General features: G+C 38.9%; 1 protein-coding gene and 1 long non-coding RNA gene across 5 annotated transcripts; one reads left to right on the top strand and one right to left on the bottom strand.

Moving 5' to 3' along the window:
• Positions 1-426: 426 nt before the first annotated feature.
• On the top strand, positions 427-1,658 carry LOC108997864. The gene is made up of 3 exons (XR_001997226.2): positions 427-709; positions 797-860; positions 1,002-1,658. It is a non-coding gene; the product is annotated as an uncharacterized LOC108997864 (long non-coding RNA).
• Positions 1,307-15,534, bottom strand: LOC109014549 (two-component response regulator-like PRR37). Of its 4 annotated transcripts, none has more exons than XM_035692428.1 (9): positions 15,370-15,534; positions 7,996-8,457; positions 7,431-7,592; positions 7,184-7,317; positions 6,829-6,990; positions 3,584-3,767; positions 3,060-3,489; positions 2,166-2,970; positions 1,307-1,793 (listed from the first exon to the last, which is right to left on the bottom strand). In XM_035692428.1, the coding sequence occupies exons 2-9, from the start codon at positions 8,351-8,353 to the stop codon at positions 1,686-1,688; spliced, it is 2,343 nt and encodes a 780-aa protein (XP_035548321.1). In that variant the 5' UTR covers positions 8,354-8,457; positions 15,370-15,534; the 3' UTR covers positions 1,307-1,685. The 4 variants fall into 4 exon arrangements, with proteins under 4 accessions (XP_035548321.1, XP_035548318.1, XP_035548319.1 ...); XM_035692425.1 differs by having other exon boundaries at positions 1,313-1,861; XM_035692426.1 differs by having other exon boundaries at positions 1,313-1,861; positions 7,996-8,347.
• Positions 15,535-23,862: the final 8,328 nt, after the last annotated feature.

The following is a 23,862-nucleotide window of genomic DNA, read 5'->3' as shown; positions in this document are numbered from 1 at the left end:
AAAGTTCTAGGATCATAATAATTTGGATAAGCCTTCGAGCTAATCAGGATGAGCTTACAAATAATTTGGCTACAAAGTTTGAGAAGGAAATGGTTTCTACTCGCACTGGGTTCTGAATGCATTATCTTTGGCCAGGAACATACGATTCTGTCCGAATAAATATATCATTTGGAGCGAATAGAGACACGTCAGCTTCTGGCTAGTTTAACCCGATAGATCACGTTAATACGTGGGTTCTGCAATATTTGATAATAAAGTTCTAAATAACATTAGATAATGTAAAATTTAGTGTCATCTCTTTAGAATGTAAAAAATTATTCAGACAGAAAATTAGGGGATGGAACGGCAATCTCTTCCTCTCTCTCTCTCTCTCCTTTTTTTTTTTTCTTTTTTTTTTTTCCGGTTCATTTGGCGATCGAAGAAGACGAGGAGGACCCGTACGGGCACTTTTGAAGTGGATGGTGACACGTGAAACTCTGACCACCTAGCAATAGGGAACGTTTTTGTCTTAGGAGTGTTTGGATGAGGATCGAGACCTAATCTTCGGAGGGTACTCATCTTGCAGTGCCATGGCGATGTCGTTATGATCACATGATCGTTATTTATTTGTCTAAATCTGCATGTGCAGCTAATTATAATTTGCAAAAGGACCTAGCAGTTTTGGAGATTTGACTCTTGATCACGTCATTTGCATCAACCGCCCGAGTGGGTAATTTATCCTCGCTTTGCGTTATTCTGTAATCTACTCGATCTATAAAATGATAGACAATATTAACGTCACAATATCCTATTATAGCATTTGAAAACTACGATCCGATCAAAACCCAATCTATACGCACAGAAGCTGGAGCTTCACAGCGGTGGGTCTCTCTCTCCCTCTCTCTCTCGTTAATGTATGAATATTACTGGGCAATGGTGCCCTGCACGTATGGAATATTTCTGTTTATCTTTTTTAATGATACAGAATATAAAATCTAGCTCACTCATGGCTTGTATCTCAGGGGTGAAACAGTTCCCTACATGATCTCCTTCCATATATATGGATCACGTACCTTATTGTTGGAATGCTGCCCGTCTGGGAACTTACACTTTCAGGTATGATTTCAGGATATTAATGGCTATCGTATGGAACTGTTGGTCAATGTTTCTGCGAGCTCAACGCTAACCTGTTTGGGTCCCGAGGAATGACCAAAGCTGCCTTCCCGCGACGTCACCTCTTCCCAAATCTGTAACGATAATTCTCACATTTGGTTGGTTGTACATCTTATGTAATGCCACTTAATCAGAGAAAAAACCAGAACAGGACTGTAGGTTAAAGAAAAATAAGAATTCTTCAAGCATCCACTCATTAAAGAAGTCTAGAAATACAACGGCACACCGATCTGAAGAGTTTTTATTAGAGAAGACTGCCCTTTTCAAGGATTACCCCTTTTTGAGCAGTAGCAGTAGCAGCAGCACAGTGGTTATACATAGTAATAGTAGTAGTAGCTTATAATAGTCCAAGGTGTTTCTGCCGACTCCTTGCACAATCTATTCGGTCCTCGATCACAGTGGTTACGTAGCTTTAATTGCCTTCACATGCCCACTGTCCCCAATATGAAATGGAAATGCTCCATCCCCTCATGTACACAGCTGGTGTCAATATCATGTAGAAAATTCCAGAATATCATTAGGGACAAGTCAGGTTAGCAATGTGTGTCCTTGCTTTCCTTCTTGTGCACCGCCTGTCGAACAAATTGTCCTCGAATTCGTGGTCTCTGATCTGCCAGTTTCTTCCTGCTCTGGTATCGGACCTGGAGAAGATTATGTAAAGAGATATTTCTTCCGTATCTCCTCCAAAATCATAGAAATGAAGATTATACTGAAAATGCAAGAACAAGAAGTAGTGTTATTTGAAAGAATTTACACCTCATACCATCTCATGGTATGATCTGATTTGTAAAATTTAAATTTTAAAATTTATTTTTCAAATAAAATTATGCCATGTAGATAGTGTATAGTGTAAAAGCTTTCAAATAGAATTGTACGGTGTCATATATCAAATTTGTTTGGAAAATATTGAAGTTTTCCAAGATATATTTCTTGATGGAGAAATACGCCGCTAATTGCATGTCAAGGGATGATTCAATGAATTTTTGGTGCCACGTTGTTAAATTTATACTTACCTTCTTCTCAAAGCATCTCTCTTTTCTCTTCTGACGGAATTTATTTAAAGCAGCCTCTCTTTGTGCAGAATGGTTTGTATCAATTCCACTTCTGGTTGCAAATCCTGTTACGCCACTCACTCCCCCTTTTCCAGCTACCCCGTTATCACTTTCCATGTTTGCTCCTCTAGCATTTAAATCTGTGATGCTTCCATTCTGCCCATTGCTCCCATGGTTACTTCTCGAGCCATTTCCATTCATACTTTGATAGCCAGCCTTGCCCTCAACAGGTGCACTCAACATATTTGAAGACCCACACTGTGGAGCTTCCACTGCAATGTTTTTTGAAGATAAATCATCTTGGTTGGCTAGCTTCTGCTGGGGCATGTTATGCAGGTGGTGGTGGTGGTGGTGATAATGATGATGATGGTGCTGCACTTGGACAGGCTGTTTCATGTCCCTTGTTTGTGCCGAAACAGTGCTAGCTATTGTTGCATCTGTCTTACCTTGTATTATGGGCTGAGTGGGAGAAGTAGGACCATTTTGCACTGGTTGGAAGGCAGAGGACGGACGAAGATATTTGAATGCAGAATTGGGTGCTGACTTGTCACTGAATGCCACTTGTTTAGTATAAACATTATTAGTAGTTGAGCCCATGTCATTATTATTACTACTACCATTGGAACACTGATTGGGATTTGTGCTATTAGAGTTAGATCGAAATTTTTGCCGTGATTCAGTCTTTTCTGCCATTGAGCTGTTATGAGGAGAACAGCTACCGACATTCCCTGTTGGAGCCTGATTAGCACTTGATGCAAAATTATACCTGCTAGTAATAAAATAGATGTGACCATCAAATTTGTGGACAGCTAGCTCAGGATATAGATGTAATCTGAATTTAAAATATCATTATACCTTGAGAAGGCTGAAAGGTCTGAATGTCTCAAAACATTTCGGTCATGGGCACTTGTCCCTGTATCTCCAGCATCTCTCAGCCTCTTTAAACTGAGTTCAAGGGAAGGTATTTCCTTATTGTCAAAGATAGTCTTATCTTTCAAGTTGGATACCTTGGAGATACCATTTGGGATGTCAAAGACAACAGTTTCTATCTGAGGATCGGTATCGTTAGATATCAGACCCACTAGATCAGCAGCTTGGTTCCTTGTTTCGCCATTTGGTTTCTCACTGTTGAGCTCCACTCGTCCTTTCTGCAGCTTCTCATCATCTTTCTTTGAGTTTATTTCAGAGATCTTTTCTTCACTAGTGCCAGCTAAGTTGGTCAATCCCTTTGCACTTGGGTTTTCAAGCTGCAAATTTGGAATTCTAGATATTCCTGTCTCCAAGTCTTTGCCCATGGAAACATTGCCTAATATTAAAAACAGAAAAGAAACGCAGCAGATAGTAGAAAAAAGTAAAGATATATCAGAGTTGGATCGTACCAAGCTCATGATCCTGCCCTTCATGCTCCCTTGTTGCCGTCACCGGCACCCAGTTGTTGCCAAAGGCTTCAGTCCTTGAAGGGATAACCTGGGCACAAGTGCTATCAGGAGGATCATCTAATTCTTCCCATAGTGACATAGGTAGGGGACTGTCAACCTCTGCTGCCCTTTTTGTCCAAGATGTCTGCATATATGCATACAAAATTTCAAGTAGGCTTTAGTTTGGATTATGGGGCCTAAAATCAGAAAGATTAAGAACATAATATTTAGCCACCAAATAAATATATCATTTGTTGATACTCAATAGTAACTCATCCAATCATGCCTGGCTAAACGAATCCCTTTTAGTAATTCTGCTTAGTCTAGGGTTTTCCTCACCTGAAAATTCAAATCATAAATTATTTTATGTTCTATTATACAGTCTCAGTTCATGTTCCAGTCTGACATCTCACCGTCCTGGCAGTGCCCTTAATTTGAAGCATATTACTCCTTACTACTGCACACATTGGCATTATCCATCTTTCCTGTATTACATCCAACCTGTGCAATCTGTTTAATTGACACATTCAATTATCCATCTCTGTTTAGATACATACACATGCATCGATCATAAAAAGGGACACCTATTTATGGTCATTCAACTCCAAACATTCTAATCTTTTTACATTGTCAAATGCATTATATCTCATATAGGGGTGTCCAAAAAAAAAATCTGCGCTGCACTAGGGAAAGTATGATTTGCTTCTCTTATATTTCTCAATTTACATCTGCACATAAATAAGATATTATCTCGTTATTTGTCACATTATAGTCAGAAAAACTACAATAATAATTAGACTTAGATAGTAAAGTAAACCAAAAATGAGATTTTTTTCTCAGTAAACTGTTAAGATAACTATCAGTCACAACAATTTAAACAATTAGAAAGTAGGGCAAGTATATCATGCACAAAAACATATTAATCCCAACATATTAAACCAAAAATATTAAATAAAAAAAAAAAGAGTCTGCATGTGAAGTATTTGAAATTAACACAATGGGGTTTGCTAAGATTTTTTTTAAACCTTGAAATTAACAATCTTTCTTAAAAAAAAAAACATTTTAGAGCACCATTGATTCATAACTCAAGCCATAGAGACTGAAGAACATTTTATATGACTATATATGGAGTTCACAAAGCATATAACATTAATATGAACCAAATGTAAACTGATTAAGACACCATGAGTAATCCTTTTGTTAGACCAAATGGGAAATTAAGCACATAGAGGAAACACTCGCTACAACCATGTTAGAAGTTTGGGATGATTGTTGGATGATTTGTGTTTGTCTGTCAACATCATGAATGCTTTAAAACTTTGATAATTATGCTGGAAACAGTTAAGGCACTGCACATTCTCCAGCATGGCCAAAATGACCCATAGAACTCGCTTGGATGCTACGAATATCTCATAATATCTATAAATAGTAGTGAAATAGTTTGTGAAATATAGTGAAAAAGTAGTGAATAGTTTGTAAATAATAATGAATAATTTGTATATAGTAGTGAAATTATTTGAGAATATCTAGGAATAGTTGTGTTCCCAAACAGGCCCTTAGATTGACATCCTTAAGCAATGAAAGACAACATTTCTGGGTTTTTGGTTGCAGGACAACTTGCCCATTGTCCATGGCACCAAGAGAGGCAATGGCCCCAACCTACCAAACAGTTACTAGTTAGTATTGAAATTACTATGTGCTTATGGGGCTTCTCTGAGATGGATTAAGGGTCTTGCCTGGGTAGCTGTAGAAAGGGCTCACCAAGCTGGACATGCATCCTCATTATGCAGGACACCTATCCTGATCCCTTGAAAAGGACCAAGATAGAAGGTGGAGGCTTCACACAAACCATTGTTATGCCAACAATTTTCGTTTCATCCGGGAAAAGCCATCTTTTTTTCAACAATGTCTTTGTCATTGACTCATTTGATCCAATAGCGTTCCGTTAGATAGGAACAGATTTGATAAATACTGATAACTCTCGGATGGAGTATTAGAACGGAAAAATCCATTAGATAATGAACTATTGGTTCTAATCCATCTCTGGCGATAAATCAACAATTCGAAGTGATTTTCTTGCATATTCTTGCTAAACCAGCGTTTATATATAGATGTAGGAAGATCTGTTTGGGAAGTAAGAAGCCCCTTTGGCATCTCTTCATCTGCAAAGAATTCTCGATATGAAAACACAGAGACAAAGGGCTGATTTTTGAATAGGAAAAAAGTGGATCTGCAGGGTCCCAAATGAATTGGCTTATTAGAAAAAAGCCTTGTTCTTTGGAAGATCTATCTCTTGTCTGGTACTGCACGGTTCTACTCTGCAAGAACTCCGAATCATTCTCTTGAAGCTCATCCTCTTCATCATAAATGATCCGCTTGCCTCTACCTTGTCTTTCTCACAAATCACGTCTGTCTCATGAATTCAAAGTATGCTGCCACAACACCGTTTATACACGTGTCCTTTCAAAGAATAATTATTGATACTCGCATAAATTTCCTTCCTCCTCTTAATTGACGAAATACGAGCATAACATTTCATACAAGCTTTTATGTATCGCTGGTATTAAGTTTTGCATTATTGGTGCTTATAATGAAGTCTATGATTCATAATTATCAATCCAAGCTTGTGTACTGCATACATGCATCCTTATGTAGGGGGATGCCTTCTGTCCTGATCATTTGAAATGGACCAAGATAGAAGGTGGAGGCTTTGCACAAACTATTGTTATGCCTCTACCTTGTCTTTATCACAAGTTGCATCTCTCTCATGTAGTCAAGGTATGCTTCCACAACACCGTTTGTATGGGTGCCTCCTCTTTATGACCAATTACTGATACTTGCATAACTTTCTTTACTCCTCAACAGGAGGCATATACTTCATAGGAGCTTTTATGGAAGGCTGGTAAAGTTTTTATGTAAATGTCTGGTATTTTCAATTGTTGATGCCAAGATTGAAAAGATACGCAGTTGTTGCTATATCCAACATTACATAAAAACAAAAGAAATGATAACAAGGCTAGAACTTCATCGTGGGATAAGGCGATACAAGCTATAAAGAGAAAACAATTGTGATTATTAACGCAAGAAAATTAGTTCAAGGAAATATTGAAGTATAGTAAAGGCAGAGGTTGAAACTTAAAAGACAGAGTTTGAAGATCATTCACAAAGATTTCATAACCTACTAACTGAAAAAAGGAGTTTAATACCTGAGTGCCACTTCCAGTATCACTTCCACCCCTAACATTCAAATCAATGCTTCCAATATCATCTTCATCATTGCTTCCAGTGTTGTTGTCTGACTCTTCACCACTTTTCAACTTTGTTGATTTTTGTGTGTGTATACCACTTTCACTTCCACTATCACTAGACTGATGAAAGAATAGAAAATATCTCCTAGGTCAAATTTCATCAAATTGCACGACTCCAGCAAAATAAGCAGATTCTTTATAGTTGGTATAGTTCTAATTGGCGTTCAGGGTCAATAAATGCATAAATAAGAACCAGCATGAAGTTTAAAGTGAATAATCGGTCCAAAATATAGTTTCTTGTATAGCAACTCACGCTGTGGCATTTTCTCCAAACATGCTGCCAAAGATTCTTAAGCTCATTCTTTCGAATAGGCTTTGCTAAAAAGTCGACTGCACCCTTTGACAAACACTTAAAGACTATGTTCATAGAATCATAAGATGACATCACTGCACATAAAACTCACCAGGTGTAGCAGTTAAAAGTATCAATTGGTTAAATATAAGGAGGATAATATCATATTACTTTTACATGGGAGAAATGGTGATAGCAATATACTCACTAATCACAGGAATATTCTTGCAAGTTTTGTGGTTCATTATCTTGCATAGAAGGCCAATGCCCGATAAACACGGCAAAACTACCTCAGTCAAAACAAGATCAATATGAGTAGTAACATCTTCTAAGATTTTCCAAGCTTGTAGACCATTTTCTACTGCTGTAACTGCCAAGAGTAATTAACAGTTAGGTTTGCTTGAGAAGAGATGCCAAAAATGACAAACTGTCGTGCTCCCATTGAATATGAAATTAAAATATGATTAATGACAACATTCAGATACCAATCACTCACCAAGCATATGGCATTTAAAATAGAATGTTACTCAAATGATTTCAGTCTCCAAAACGACAGTAAAGAAGAAGAAATTGTCTTACGAATGCCAACTTCAAGATATATCATCTCCAAATATAATTAAAAAATAATTAAAAAAAAAAAGCACCTCAATGGGCCAAGAAAGCATGTTAGCATTAGAAGGACGTGAAGTTTTCAGCAACAAGTTTGATATTATATGGAAGTTTCAAATTCAACATCAAAATTTTTCCAGGATGTAGGAATTGAGAGAATTTACCTTCGTAGCCACAATTTCGAAGTAATGCACTGACAACCTGCCGAGTTGAATCATCATTTTCCACCAGTAGAACCTGGAGAGACCTACGAGGTAGAAACCTCTCCCAGCGAACCACAGGCCCTTGAGGCTGTTGCTGCGAGCTCTGAAAGACATCTGGGGCATGCGCTTTGTCTTGGACTGCTTCTGACTGCCCAACATCAACGTCTTCTGCATCCTTATTAATCTGATACTCATCTTCTTCCGAGAGCCCTTGGCCCTCACCGGTAACCCCAACCCTCATTTCCTTGCGCTCATCTTGCATTTGGTGATTTAGTTCTGCCAACTCTTTGGTTACCGGGCCATTATTATTCATCTGCATTACTCCGATCAACCAGATTAAAAAAGGCCAATAATGAGAAAGGTGATGGATTGAGTCGGCACAAAAACCTCCCTTAAAACCTGTTGTCTTAAAGATACAAGCCTCTACAAAAAAAGAAAAAAAAAAAAAAAAACCAACCATTTTAACGCAAATCATTACATTGCTTTTAACATATATCTGAAAATAACATAAACCCTCAAACCCAAACTGATCTATGTAAAAGCGAAAAAAAAAAAAAGGCAAACAACTAGCTAAACTGATGAAAAACTGTTTTAGAGAAAATTATTAGCTGCTCCTGGAGTACCAGAAGACACGAGGGAAAATTGTTTCTGTCTCAATACCAGAGCAGTGTAATCTGATTTACGTATATAGGCAAGTATTACAAATGTATGTTACAACCGGTGACAGATAAGTTTGAGCCATACATGAGTACAGAGAACTATCGTATACAAAATTCAAACGAACAAAACAGGAAGAAATGGAGATAAAGAACATAGGGACTTCGACTAAATCATGGTCACGCTACAAATAAAAATTAAAAATCTTCCTGCTGCTGTTGGTCATCCTGTTTGGAGCTGTCTGAGTGCTCTGCGGATATGTGAAACAAATGCTTCCTTAATCGCTTAAGAGATAGCTGGACAAGTGAAATAAAACCCTTTTCGTTTAACTCCCAAATCCAGCGCATATTTATTAGCGGTGTATCTGTCTCTGTTACTTTGTATCTTGTATAAATACTGGGAATATATTTATTTTTGCAGTGTTTTGGTGGTGAAGGAAGCCTTTCTTGCTTAAGAAAATTGTGGGTTTTGGTTGTGGTCTATTAGTTGTTAAGCTTTCGTTTTCTGTATCTGATATATTGGGCAGGTAGTTCTTGTGTTTGACCTCGTTTGAAGCAAGCCCGAGTCTTTCTTAAGCTCTATGCTGTAATGGGTTTCGGATCGTTTTCTCGGATTTTTTATCATCCGTCTCAACAAAAAGCTGTGCTGCTAAGGAATTGGAGTTGAATTTTGGTTATTGGGCTTAAGTCTGGATATGGGGGTTCTCTCTAGTTTCTCTCCGTACAGTTTTAGTTTTTTTCCTTCTGTTGGTAGTGCCTTCTGTTGGTAGTGATTCATCAATGGCTTTTCCCTTTTGAGGGGATTAGTGTATTCTCTGAATCATTAGGTCTGTGGGTTGGTTTAGATGGGGTTGTGTAATGAGGTATTCATTGATCAGAAGTTGTTTGAGTTTAGAAAGGAGAATGCAAGGTGGTGGAGGATAATAGAAAGTAGTCATCGTGGTGTGAAATATATTTCAGTGGATTGGGAAACTTTGGGTTGGCTGGGTTCTATGGTGAAGGAGTGTGCAATAACTTTGGGTACTCAGGAGTTTCTGCGAACTCGTAGGAAAGGGGACACTGTGATAATAGTGAGGAAGGGACGTAACTTTAATGGAAGTTTTATATCCATATCGGAATTTGGTCGTGATAAGAGGAGAGGATTGATTGTGATTCCGGAAGGAAGAAAGGGGGAGGGATGGAAGAAGCTTGCTGATACTTTAATGGAGATGGCTGATATCCAGTTGGTTGCTGTGAAGAAGAACAAAGGTGAGGGAGGTGCTTCTTCATCGTGGGCAAGAGGTGCAAGGTCGTACAGTGAGGTGCTGAAGAAGGTACCGTATCATGCTGCGCTTGACGTGGTGTCAGGTGCAACCAAGGACGTGCAGCGGCATGGTGTAGCAGAAAGCAGATTGGCGGGGCTAAATGAGGAAAGCATGTTGAAGACGTTAGCTGGATTGGAGGAGAAGATCGGCATTGTGTTAGATGAGATAAACTTTCTAAAACGGTGCGTTAAAGGTAAAGAGGTGGTGGGCCGAAATGGTGGGCTTGGTATGGGTCTGGGCAGCGCGACGGGCTTGGGCAAGGGTCAGGCTTTAGGCCCTGTGAAGGCCTGGAGGGCAGTGGAGACCGTTGGGTCGGGGAAGGTTCTCGGATCCGAGATATCGGACCAGGGACAGCGGGCGGCGCCGATAAGCTCATTACCGGCAACCCTGCCGGCACAGAAGCTGCCGACAACCTCGGTCGAACCCTCTGGTGAGACGGAAAAGGAGATCCGGCTCGGATCCGAGACTTTGGACCAGGGTCTTGTTGCTCCTGTGGCGCCGATAGTTGCTTTATCGGCATCCCTGCCGGCACAGAAGTTGCCGACACCCTCGGTCGACCACTCAGGTGAGACGGTCAAGGAGTTTCGACGGGAAGAGGTCGAGGAGGGGGAGTTTCTGGCGTTAACTCCTGCGTCTGTGGAGAATAGTCTATCGGAACTGTGTGTGGTGGACGAATTCCCAGAAGTGGTGCACGAGCAGTCTGGCTTGAGGGATAGAATTCCAGAAGAGGTGCTCGAGCAGTCTGGCTTGAGGGAGAGAGAGATGTCTCTTTGCGGTGAGGTGTTTTCGCGGGACAGTGAGGTGGTTCAGAGTGGTCTTCCACTTTTGGTGTTGAGTAGTTCTGATGAGTTATTTTCTGGGGATGATCCTTCTCTTAATAATATGGTTTTAAGTGGTGAAACTGTTTCGGTGATTTCAAATAACAGTGTTGGGGAAGAGGGGGCTCTTACTCCTTTATGTACACTCCCCCCCAGTGATTATGGGAGTTGTTCGACGAATTGGATTTTCAAAAAGGTAGAGGAGCTACAGAAAATTTTTGGGGTCTCTTTTGGAGGTTATGAGGAACAATTTATGGCCCTTCTTGTGGCTATTGAAGCTAGCCGCTCGAAATCAGCCTCAAAACAAGATAGGGAACTTAAACGCTTGACATGCTCCATCAATTATGATGTTAAGGAGGGGAGTAGCGGAAGGGTTAGATCAAAAGGGAGGGGTAAGTTAAGCTTTAATGAAGCCTAAGATCATTTCTTGGAATGTAAGGGGTCTCAATGATAGGGACAAACGCATTCGGATCAAAGCGCTATTGAGATTATGGAAGGGAGATTTGATATGCTTGCAAGAAACGAAGTTGGGTTTTATTGATAGAAGTTTTGTGCGTAGTATTTGGGGATGTTCCTATATGGGCTGGTCCTATTTGGCCTCTCAGGGAGCATCAGGTGGAGTATTATTAATGTGGGATAAAAGAGTGTTTGAGGCGATTGAGGAGTGTGTTGGAGAGTTTTCGGTTTCGGTGCTATTCAAAAATGTGAGCGATGGGTGGACTTGGGCTTTTGCAGGGTCTTATGGTCCTAACATAGATAGAGATAGACGACGGTTGTGGGAGGAGTTGGCGGGAATACACTCTTTATGGGATGTGCCGTGGTGTATGGGGGGTGATTTTAATATTACTCGTTTTCCTAGTGAACGATCGGGGCTTCATCGACACACTTTGGCCATGGCGGAATTCTCTGAGTTCATTTTTGATATGGATCTTATGGACCTCCCTTTGGTGGGTGGTGAGTATACTTGGTCTAATGGCCGTGCTTGGTCGAAATTGGATAGATTTCTTGTCTCGCCGTTATGGGAAGCCCACTATCCAGAAGTTAGCCAGAAAAGGTTAGCTAGAGTCAGCTCAGACCATTTTCCCATCCTCTTAGATTGTGGTGGCTTTCAAGGGGGTCGCCGGTATTTCAAGTTTGAGAATATGTGGCTTAAGGTGGACGGGTTTGTTGAGATGGTGAGAAATTGGTGGGCTTCGTACCAGTTTAGTGGCACTCCGAGTTTTATTCTTGCAGGTAAGATGAAAGCTCTAAAGCAAGACCTGAAGAAATGGAACTTGGAAGTTTTTGGTCACATTGACAATCAAAAGTCTATTTTGATGGAGGAGTTGCAGGAGTTGGAGGGTAAGGAATTAATGGGAAGGGCTTCGGAGGAGGAGTTATTGAGAAAAGTAACGGTTGTGGCAGATTTGGAAAGGGTATTGCTTTTAGAAGAGACTTCATGGCGTCAAAAATCCAGAGCTCTCTGGTTGAAAGAGGGTGATAGGTGTACGAAGTTTTTTCACAAAATGGCTAATTCTCATCGACGTAATAATGCGATTGAGTTGTTACATTCAGGTACACAGGTACTATCTTCTTCGGCTGATCTAGAAAGTCACATTGCACATTATTATGAGTCTCTACTTACCGAACCAGTAACTTGGAGGCCGAAGCTTGATGACTTACCGTTTGAGGTAATTGATCCGCAGCTTGTGAGTGTATTGGAGAGACCTTTTGTGGAAGATGAGATTTTCAAGGTCATATCTGGTATGGCTAAGGACAAAGCGCCGGGTCCGGATGGTTTCTCAATGGGTTTCTTCCAAACTTGTTGGGATGTGGTGAAAGGTGATGTTTTGCGGGTGTTCAGTGAATTTCATGCTTATCAAAAGCTTGAAAAATCACTTAATGCGACTTTTATTGCACTCATTCCAAAGAAACATGGGGCGTCGAATATTGAGGATTTTCGCCCAATAAGTTTGATTAGCAGTGTTTATAAGATTATTTCAAAGGTCCTTGCTAATCGGCTTAGTCTAGTGCTGGAAAATATTATCTCCAAGCCTCAGAATGCTTTTATTCATGGGAGATATATACTTGATTCGGTGCTCATTGCAAATGAGTGTTTGGATGCTAGATTGAGGGAGGGAAGTCCAGGTATTCTTTGCAAGCTAGACATGGAGAAGGCTTATGACCATGTGAACTGGGATTTCCTTTTGTATTTATTGAAGAGGTGTGGTTTCGGCGATAGGTGGATTTCTTGGATGCGTTTTTGCATTTCAACGGCCCGATTTTCAGTGCTAGTTAATGGCACTCCTGCAGGTTTTTTTCATAGCTCGAGGGGTTTGCGACAGGGTGATCCATTATCTCCCTTTCTTTTTGTCATAGTTATGGAGGCGTTGAGTAAGATGTTGCAGGCTACTGTTAGTGGAGGTTTTTTATCTGGTTTTCAAGTAGGAAATAGCTCTGGTAGCTCTTGTATCATTTCACATCTTCTTTTTGCAGACGACACCCTGTTGTTTTGTGAAGCGAATAGGAGTCAGGTCCAAACTTTGCGTGCATTATTACTTTGTTTTGAAGCAGTATCAGGGCTTAAGGTGAACCTTGACAAGTCTGAGTTGGTTCCAGTGGGTGTGGTCCCTAATATACGTAATCTAGCAAGTCTTCTGGGTTGCAGGGTGTCCTCGTTCCCAATGAAATATTTGGGTCTTCCGTTAGGTGCTACTTTCAAGAGTAGAGCTATATGGGATGGGGTGGTAGAAAAGATAGAGAAAAGGTTGGCTGGATGGAAAAGGGTGTATCTATCGAAAGGAGGTCGTCTCACTCTCATCAAGAGTACCCTCACAAACCTCCCCACTTATTTTTTATCCCTTTTCCCTATGCCTGCAGGGGTGGTGAATAGAATTGAGAAACTCTTCAAGGCATTTCTATGGGGAGGCTTAGGGGAGGAGAAGAAAGTTCATTTGGTTAATTGGAAGACAGTATGTTCTCCAGTTGAGTATGGGGGGTTGGGTGTGTGTAATTTGAGAACTTTTAATAAAGTGTTGTTGGGGAAATGGCTTTGGAGATATCATATGGAAGAGGGTTCTTTGTGGAGGGAAATAATAGATGCTAAATATGGGGTTGAATGGGGTGGTTGGTGTTCTAAAGAAGTGAGAGGGGGGCATGGAGTGGGGCTATGGAAGTTTATAAGGAAGGGGTGGAATATTTTAGTAAATCATATTCGTTTTGTCGCAGGTGAGGGTAATCGAATCAGTTTTTGGCAAGATGTGTGGTGTGGAGATCATGCATTGGAAAGAGTGTTTCCAATTTTATATCGTATTGCAGTTAACAAGGACGTTTCTGTGGCGGATGTGCGATTATTTGCTCATGGTTCGCATCAGTGGAATATTCTGTTTAATAGAGATATTCATGATTGGGAATTATCTATGGTTTCAGATTTTTTCAGCTTGTTACACTCTTTAGGGTCTACTAGGGCGCAACAAGATAGCTTGAAATGGAGGTCCCAGGATCATAAGAAATTCTCAGTAAAAGTGTATTATAAAATTTTGACTTCACAGGATCACACCTCATTCCCATGGAGGAACATTTGGAGGTCTCGAGTGCCCTCTAGAGTTGCTTTTTTTGTTTGGAATGCCGCCCTTGGGAAGATCTTAACCACGGATAACTTGAGGAAGAGAGGATGCGTTGTACTGGACTGGTGTTACATGTGTAGAAAGAATGGAGAATCGGTAGATCATCTTTTACTACATTGTGATGTAGCAAGAGGGTTGTGGGATGAGATTTTTCGACGGGTCGGTGTGGCTTGGGTAATGCCTAGGCGAGTGGTGGAGCTGATGGGTTGTTGGAGAAAACTGCAGGGCAGTCATCAAGTGGCAGCAGTTTGGAGAATGATTCCGTTGTGTATTATGTGGTGTATTTGGACGGAAAGGAATATGCGCTGCTTCGAAGACAAAGAAAGAACAATGATGGAGCTGAAGAATTATTTTCTGCACACTTTATTGCTTTGGTTTTCAGTTATTGTATTAAATGGGGATGATATACATGAATTCCTATCTTTAGGTTAACGCTCTTAGAATGTATCTAGGTGTTCAACTGTATACTTCCTGTGTACTAGGTATATGCCTATTTCATTCACATCAATAAAGTTTATATCTTTACTTATCAAAAAAAAACATGTGCTTTGATTGGTCGGAAGCATTAACCAAATAGATGGTAATGGGGAACTCGATCTTCGAATACAAATATACACCAAGGAACAGAGAACAATTCAAGACCGAACATAAGTTAGGTTTGTAACCTGTTTGTCAGCAACCAAACGTACTTTTGCCAGAAACCAAATTCTCAAATCTTATAAAAGGGTTATATTACAGTATTACTTCCAGAAAGAATCAGAGAAATTATATAAAACTATGTCAGCTTAATAAAAAAAAAAGATTTTACAGAAAGTATTATGCATTTCCAGAAAGTATTACGCATCATCCGGTCGGGTCGGACCGGGATCTAATCACCAACGATCGAAAATTTAAGCTCAAAACCCAAAAAACTCAAATCTAGGAATATCAACGATTCAAACGACAAAAATACCTTCTAACTCACGTTGGAGGTGGGTTCAAAGGCCAACGATCAAGAATTCGAAACTTCAATCAGAGCAAATTCAAATACCAAAATCTACCTAAAGCAGTTTAGGGTTTATAAAAGTAAAGAAAAACAATTGTCAATTAACAGCTTGACTCGCTAGGGAGATATACGCGAAGCTCAAAGTTTTGGGGGAAAATATAGATAATGCGAGGGGGGGGGGTCCCGAGCCGCCTGACACGTATGATGCCACGTCGGATGAAAGAGTGATGAGGTGGACTAAGCTGGGCTCAGAAATGGGTTTGTGAAGGATCTGAGGCGATCCACCAGATCGTGTAGGAACACCTGGCGCATTATGCGCCGAGTTAAAGATGCTTCCTTTAGATTACGCCGTTAACGGTGTGGTTTACGTTTGACGCCAGGCACACCCCAATCTTACTCTGGAAACTAACGGCGCAGTGGCCCAAGTAACGCTGGTTATCTTCAGTGACGAAAATGTTCCTAGAGATGCTTACTGGATTTCTTTCTGTCAAACATGCTAGAAAAAAAAATATTAGTTATAACTTTTTAATTATAATTATTTTATATTTTATAATATGAAATTAAATGATTGAAATAATAATTTTATATTTTACCTGTGATCTTAATAATAATTAAAAGACTTCTAAATATATTTTTTTATACATAAGATATTTTCAATTAATATTATTTAATTTTGATAGTGATCGTAATGATGTAGATCTTTTTTTAATCAAAGCAAGTATATCTTCATTGAATATCAATCAATACAATACTTCTCACTAAGTATACAGGCCATCTTCACTCCGGACCCTTTCTTCTGTAAAAGAGAAAGCTAACTTTGCAAGTAAATGGACAACATTATTAGCCTCTCTAAAAACAAACTTTACACTCCAATTTCTCATATCTAGAAGTATTCTTTTTGTATCCTCTATCAACACTCCATAATCTGTCAACACCTCATTCTTCACTGGACAAAGCCTTCACTGCAACCTGTGAATCTCCATCCAACACTACCCTTTCAAAACTCAATTCTAGACAAAACACAACAGCTCTTCTGAGAGCCCACGCTTCAGCCATGCATGCCCTTTCCAGGTTCTCCACTACAGAATACAAGCATGCCAAAACTTCCCCTTGCTCATCCCTTGCAATGACCCTTATCCTAACTTTTTTCTATTTTTCATCTACCGCAGCATCCCAGTTGAGTTTCACTTCACCTCCTCCTAGTTTCACCCATTTTGCAACTTTCCTTCCTGAAGAGCTTCTACTTGATACCAACTGAGAGCAGCTAAGATTTGCCTCTATGAACTCACCTCTCATCTAGATAGCAGCTCTGAATACTTTCCCTGGAGCATCAAATTTATTCTACAAAATTAGAGAGTTTCTCCTCAACCAAAGCTTCCTCATAAGGTATGCAACCAATTCCACCTCTTCCCTTTCCGGTCTTTGTTGTATGCCCTGCCACAAATCAGCAAAATCCTTTATATCACTGCTCCACTTTTTCATTGGGCTCCCATCTTCTGCCCACACATCCGCAATAGCAGGGCACTTCCATAGTACATGGATGACTGTCCCATCCTCTCTTTCACAAATGGAACACAATCTTGAGTCATACACATGCTTTTTGTATAGATTTTCTTTAGTAGGAAGAAGTTCATGAACATCTTTCCATAGAAAATGCTTCACCACCCCTTGAATCTTCAAATCTCAAATCTGTCTCCGTACATCAGCAAGCTTATCCCTTTTAGATCACTCACCACCCATTTGCTTCACTTTCTCTTTTCCCAGGTAGTAATGTTATTTTTACAAAAAATCTATCATTCTAAACTAGGCCCCAAACCATCTAATCCTTCACCCCCATCTACTCAGTAGCATACTATAAATTTCAAAAGCTTCAAAAGAATCATAAATCAATTTTCTATTCCAGGAGACAGAACCAACATCAATGAGTTTGTCTACACAAGCATTTAGAGGTAGATTTATATAAGGGGATTGAACTTTGCAAAAGCTAGGAACAGGGAGCCACCTATCCTGCCATATTTTGATGGTTTTGCCATCTCCATTTCTCCAAAAAAATACATTCTTTAAGAAGGTCAATGGCTGACCACAGACTCCTCCAAATGAAGGAAGGACCAAACCCCAATTTTGCTTCAGTAATACTCTCCCTTTGAAAATAATTTTCCTTCATAATTTTTGCCATCAAAAGAGAAGGGGAATTAAACATCCTCCAACATTGTTTTGCTAACATTGCCAAATTGAAAACTTCAATGTCTCTAACCCCAAGCTCCCACCCCTCTTTGAATCCCCTATTTTATTTCAGCTACTCCACTGAATCTTATTCTCCTCCTGCTTGTGTCCCCACCATAATTTACCCATGAGTGAGAAGATCTTTTGACAAATTCTCATTGGGAGCTTAAAAACACTCATCGAAAGGTAGGGATGGCCTGTACCACAGCTTTCAGCAGAACTTCTTCGCAGCTTGTGAAATAAATAAATTCTTCCAATAATGCAATTTAGCCCAAACTCTCTCCTTAACAATCTTGAAAGTGTTATACTTGGACCTATCAATCATGGCAGGTAAGCCAATGTATTTTTCATAAGATCCACACACTGGTACCCCTACTACTTTTTGGATCTATTGTCTTAGAGTTTCTGCAATGTTTGAGTTGAAGGATATAGTAGTTTTCTGTAAATTAAGTTGCTGACCCAAGGCCTTACCATATTTCTCTAGCAGCCTATAAATTTTATCTCACTCAACCATTGTAGCTCTCCCAAAAATCACACAGTTATCTGCAAACAACAGATGACTAATCCTTGTTCCACCATTAGCAATTACAATCCCCTTCAACTCCATTCTATTTTCAGTCATGTTTATCAAGGAGCTAAGTCCTTCTGCACAAAGGATGAAAAGATAAGGGAAATGGGATCCCCTTATCTAATTCCTCTAGTTGGCTTAATCATTCTTTCAGACTGCCCATTCAACAAAATTGAATAAGTCACTGTAGAGATACATTGCATTATCAGCCCAATCCATCTTTCACCAAATCCCATTTTCCTTATCACACCCTCAACAAGCTTCCACTCAATTCTATCATATGTTTTTGCCATGTCTAGCTTCAATATCATACTTCCCACCCTTCATTTTTGCCTCATCTTCATCGTATGTAAGGCCTCATAGGCTATAATCGCATTATCCGTTATCAACCTTCCCAGGATAAAAGCACTTTGGTTGCTGGAAATCAGGGAAGACAATACATTCTTTAGCTTATTTGTCAGAACCTTTGAGGCCAGCTTATAAATGACATTACAAAAGCTTGTTGGTCTGAATTCACTTGCCATTGAAGGGTTCTTAACCTTTGGAATCAAGGCTATATAGGTATGGTTGATACTACTATCCAAATCTCCCTCACCATTCAAGTAGCTCAACATTGCCTTACCCACATCTTCACCCAATATACCCCAATAAGTCTAGTAAAAGCATGCCCCATATCCATTGGGCCCCGGGAACTTTAAAGCTGCCATTTGTTTCAAGGTTGTCTCCACTACCACCATAACAAAATTCTGTTGAAGCTTCTCATTCATTTGTATTGTCACCCTAGGCACCAAATCTTTCAAGCATTCATCAATCTCTTCCATAGTAGGATTGGAAGACTAAAAAATATTCTGGAAATGAGACCAGAAAACCCTCTCCACTTCATCTTTCTAGACCACCCTTCTTCCCTCCCCATCCATAATTTCCTTCACCATGTTCTTGTTTCTCCTCTGACTAGCACATGAGTGAAAATACTTTGTGTTCCTATCCCCCATTTGATATCAATTATTCTTGGCCCTCTGTTTTCACCTCAAATCCTCTTATTTTAAGAGTAAACCCAACTCCATTTCTAAATTTTTAACCACCTCAACATTGGGGGGACCTTCATTTTCTTGCTCTTCCTTCAGCCTTTCTGTTTTTTCTTTTATGATTTTCTCTACATCATGACACTTATGAGAATTCCAATGCAAGAGCTCACATCTACATCTTATTAATTTTTTCTGCATCTGTCTCAATCTACTCTAATCAACAATTTCCATCTTTCACACATCTTTAATTACTGCCCCTCCCTCATTCTCTAGGGTCCATTTAGCTTCAAATCTAAAGACCCTTCTTACCCTCTTAAAAGTTTCACCAATCATGCTCATACTCAGCAGCAAAGCCTTATAATCAGATTACCTTATTGTTAGGACTTCCACCTCTCTATTTTTGAAACTCTCAGCCCATCTATAATTAGCCACAGCCCTATCAAGCCTCTCATCAGTGAAAGATTGATCCTCGTGTCTATTGCTCCAAGTGAACCTGCTCCCTTTCCATCCTAGGTCAAACAATATGTTATCTTCCAATGCTTGCCTAAATTCTTGCATTTGAGCCTCAGGTCTAGGCCTCCCACCTTCTTTTTCCTCCTGAGACAACACCTCATTGAAGTCACCAATTGTGCACCAAGGCACCTGCTCTAATGGCTTTATCAGGGATAATAATCTTCATGTTTCTTTTCTTCTACAGGCCTCGGGGTGACCATAAAATCCAGTCAACAACCATTTATCCTCTCTGCCAACATAAGCACTAATGTGGCGCTATGAATAATTGACAATCTCTAACTCCACATCCTTTTCCCACATCATCACCAAACCCAATTTCCTTCCCACAAGCTCCACCACAAAACAACCCTCCCATTGTATCATTCTTTTAATACATTCTAACTTCTTGGCCATCAATTTTGTTTCTATTAGGAAAACAATCTCGGGTCTATTTTCTTTCACCAAAAGATGAAAATCTTGAATTGTCTGGGGGTTCCCAAACTCTCGGCAGTTCCAACTTAGGATTTTCATAATCGTTGTCAGGGTTGACTAACAACCTTCACCACAACAACACCATTTGCTCTATCATATTCCCCACACCCCTTTCTACCTTTTTTACCCAACCCCAACAATCCATGATCAACACTTAGCACTACGTTTATTACCAGAGATTACAAGGGCAGAAGCATTTGTACTTACATTTATGGCCCTCTTCTTCCATCTGCTACATGCTCCCTACTTCCCCTCCTTTATCACATTTTGGTCCAGGACCTTCTCTGCAGTGCCATCGACAACAGGCTGAAGAAAGACTAAAGAAACAAAATTACGACCCCAACCCATCTCTAGAAAATTTTCTTGAGTTTATTCTTCATCTCTTCTTGGCATTTCAACTCATCTGTGCTTTCATCACCTTCCATTCCCACCCTATTTTCATCTTTTGATCCGACCAATTTTTCATCCTCTTTGCCAACCATCCCAACCTTACACATTGAACCCCTACCAACCATTCCAACCTCATATGTAGATCCATTTCCCAGAATCAATCTCTACCTCTACCACGACATCCGAATCAGCTCCTATCCTTTCCTCATCTGCTTCAGCATGATTGTGTCCAGGCAGCTTATAAGCCATTCTACGTCAAGGATTGTGTGTCGCCCACAACCAAGTACCAAACTGCAATCCACCTCCCTCTCTCTTAACATCAGATCCATCCACCATCACACACCCTTCCTCCCCATGATTTATCAAACTGCACTTAAAACAGAGTTTCAGAAGTTTCTCATACTTCAGTGGGATCCAGAGCTTATTCCTCAATAAATTTGCCGTTTTTCCTTTAGATATTTTCTTTCTCAACTCAATTTCAAATTGAACCTGCATATATTGGCCCTACCCTATCCCACTCTCATCCACATCCACCTCTCGAACTACTCCAACATAAGCCCCTAATCGATGCCCAACTTCACTGGTCATACAAGCTAATGGCAAATTGTGCATTTGAACACAAAATTCCTTGCGATCAAATTTCATTAGTTGAGGGGGAACAAATCCATCAAAAGGTTTGAGCGCTAGCAGATGGTTATCGAACAACCATGGCTTCCCTTCATGGATTTTGTTCTTGTCCCTCTGATTGCTAAAGGTAATTACAAACAGATTGACACTAATCTCGTGAAAATCAAAGGATCCTCCCGTACGCCAGATCTTTCTCATCGTAGCTTGAATCACATCCTTATTTATCTTCCTATCCACTAGCAATTTCCCTACAAGACTTCGTTCTCCTTCCTCCATCACCTTCCCCGTCACATCGCTATCCAGATTGATAACTTCGTTCTCCTCTTCCGTCAGTTTCAACTGGTTCCATTTCCCTCTTAATTCCTCCATTACTCCTCTCTTCATCTGCTACCAGACTCAGAGATAGAAAGCTCTTCCTTACTCATTGAGTAAACTGAGATTCGCACTCCACACCTTGCTCACTCGCCATAGGAGCTTGGAGGAGAATATCTCATATAATGATGTGGATCTTAAACTATATAATTAATAGATATTCCATATTACAACTAAATATAATATTGACAACTATAAATAGAAAAGGTATAAAAAAAATTCTTATGATATTATAATATGATTTTTTAACCCTATTTTTAAACTTTTATAATATACTGATTGAAAATAGATAACATACCAAATACTTGAATAAACCTGGGTACAGTAAGAAATTACAGCCTTTGCTCCAATATCATATTTAACAACTAGTATTAAAAAAAAAACTTAAACTAAATGAAAAATACTATATTATATTTTGATCATTCTAGTATTATGAATGGTTGCACATTATGCCTAGTTTGGATTCAGGAGTGAAGTGAGATGAGATCATCTCATCTTATCCCAAATGAAGAACTCATCTCTTAGCCAAACGGTCAAAGCAAGTTTTCTTAACATATTTCAAATTACTTTCAGAAGATGACAAACAAGGGCAAACGATCAGTACTTTTTAGAAGGAATTGATTTCATTCAGCTTTCCTAATGAAAATGGAGGAAACGGTCGAAAAATAAAATAAAATATATTTAGTTTTTATAATAATGAAAATATAAAATAAACTGATTTTATAAATATCTCATAATTATTTAAAAATGTTATAAAAAATATATTTTATATAATTTGATTTTATAAAAATATTGCCATCTTATATTATTATGAGTTATATTATAAAAAAAAATGGGTGTGTAATTTAAAAAATTATTATTATTTATTTATAAATATATTTATAAATAAAATAAAATCATTACAAATACTATGCAATTATTTGTGGAATCCACATCTATCAATTCTCCAACAACTTAAAATCATCTCATTTCACTTCCAATCCAAACATCCAAAATTTTTAAAAATGATGTCAACTCACAAATCTTATTACTATTCACAAATTATCTAAACTCATCTTATCTCATTTCTCAATCTAAATGGGGCCTATAAGCATTTCTGCATAGAGTATGACATGTGAAATCAAGGAACCTCATTTTACATCTTTACATTTTGTTTTCGATAAAGAGTATATTATTTCATTTCAAGTACTAATATAGATAAATAATAATAATAAGTAATGAAATTCAATCTCGATAATTAGATATTGTAGAGTGGTTGATATTAAAATTCTTTGATAGTAAGATGACATGATATTTTATAAGTGGCAATATAAAGTAAATAATCTTATTTTGAAGTACAAATCGTATTGTTCATGAAAAATGATTTGTAATAGTTTTAAATAGATAAATTTTATACAAATCTTTATAAAAAAGTAGACTCTATTTTAAAAAAGTATAAAAAAATTATTTTTTAATAATGACATCTATTATTTTATAAAAAACTTATATAAAACTTATCTATTTAAAATTTGTATCTAACATTATTCCATAACCATCTTGTTTCGGTTAATTTAAAGCCACGAGTTTGAAGATATTTTGAGGGCCCAGTTTCTCAGCCGATTCTCACAAAAAGCTGTAGTCCCAGGAATAGAGTGCCACCTGTGAGGCTACGACACGCTAGTGTTTTGCGGTCAACTTTTCCAATTAACCTTTGCATCTCATGCCTTCTCTGTGGCCTTGCTCCGAAGTTTTCTTACATCAACTCTTTTATCTTTTCAGATACACATCCGGTGGCAAAAAGTGCGATTCCTTTGCTCTTTTTCTTTGGAATCAGCCAAGCTTCGTCCATTTTTTTTTGTTTTTCTTTCCCTTTTTTGTGGTTCATTGTGGATTTCCTTTGTGGGGCTTCCACTTTTGAGGTTGGAAAAAGTTGGGGATTAGAAGAGCCATGGTTGCAAGTCTAACTTTACGATATGACCATTCACAAAATCGAATGCTTCCAGAGTCGAAAACAATGGTGGGTTTTCATTCAGATGGGGACAGGTATCCCAAGAATCCAAGATAACTTCCGGATAGAATAATTTGGATGTGAGAATTAAACGAGCACATAATGCATATTACACTAAACGACATCCCAAAACCTTAATATAATTAAGATATTATATATTTTATAAAGAAAAATACCATATTCCACTTCTATCATGTGTCGATGTAACGCCATCCATAATCCTTGTATAACAACTCTAATTTCCTAAAAGAGATTCGAGGCAATGTTACATCAGCTTAGTAGGG

This window comes from Juglans regia, chromosome 7 (genome assembly GCF_001411555.2).
Source record: "Juglans regia cultivar Chandler chromosome 7, Walnut 2.0, whole genome shotgun sequence".
Lineage (NCBI taxonomy): Eukaryota > Viridiplantae > Streptophyta > Magnoliopsida > Fagales > Juglandaceae > Juglans > Juglans regia.
Note: the sequence above shows the minus strand (reverse complement) of the source record. Positions and strands in the feature narration are given on the sequence as shown.

Bases quoted from the DNA above. Each gene is read 5' to 3' on its own strand.
- LOC109014549 (XM_035692425.1), bottom strand. From the start codon at position 8,353: ATGCAGATGAATAATAATGGCCCGGTAACCAAAGAGTTGGCAGAACTA. The intron at 7,593-7,995 runs GTAAATTCTCTC...TACTCTTGGCAG, and splicing joins TCGAAATTGTGGCTACGAAG to TTACAGCAGTAGAAAATGGT. The intron at 1,862-2,165 runs GTAAGTATAAAT...TTGCATTTTCAG, and splicing joins AGAGATGCTTTGAGAAGAAG to TATAATCTTCATTTCTATGA.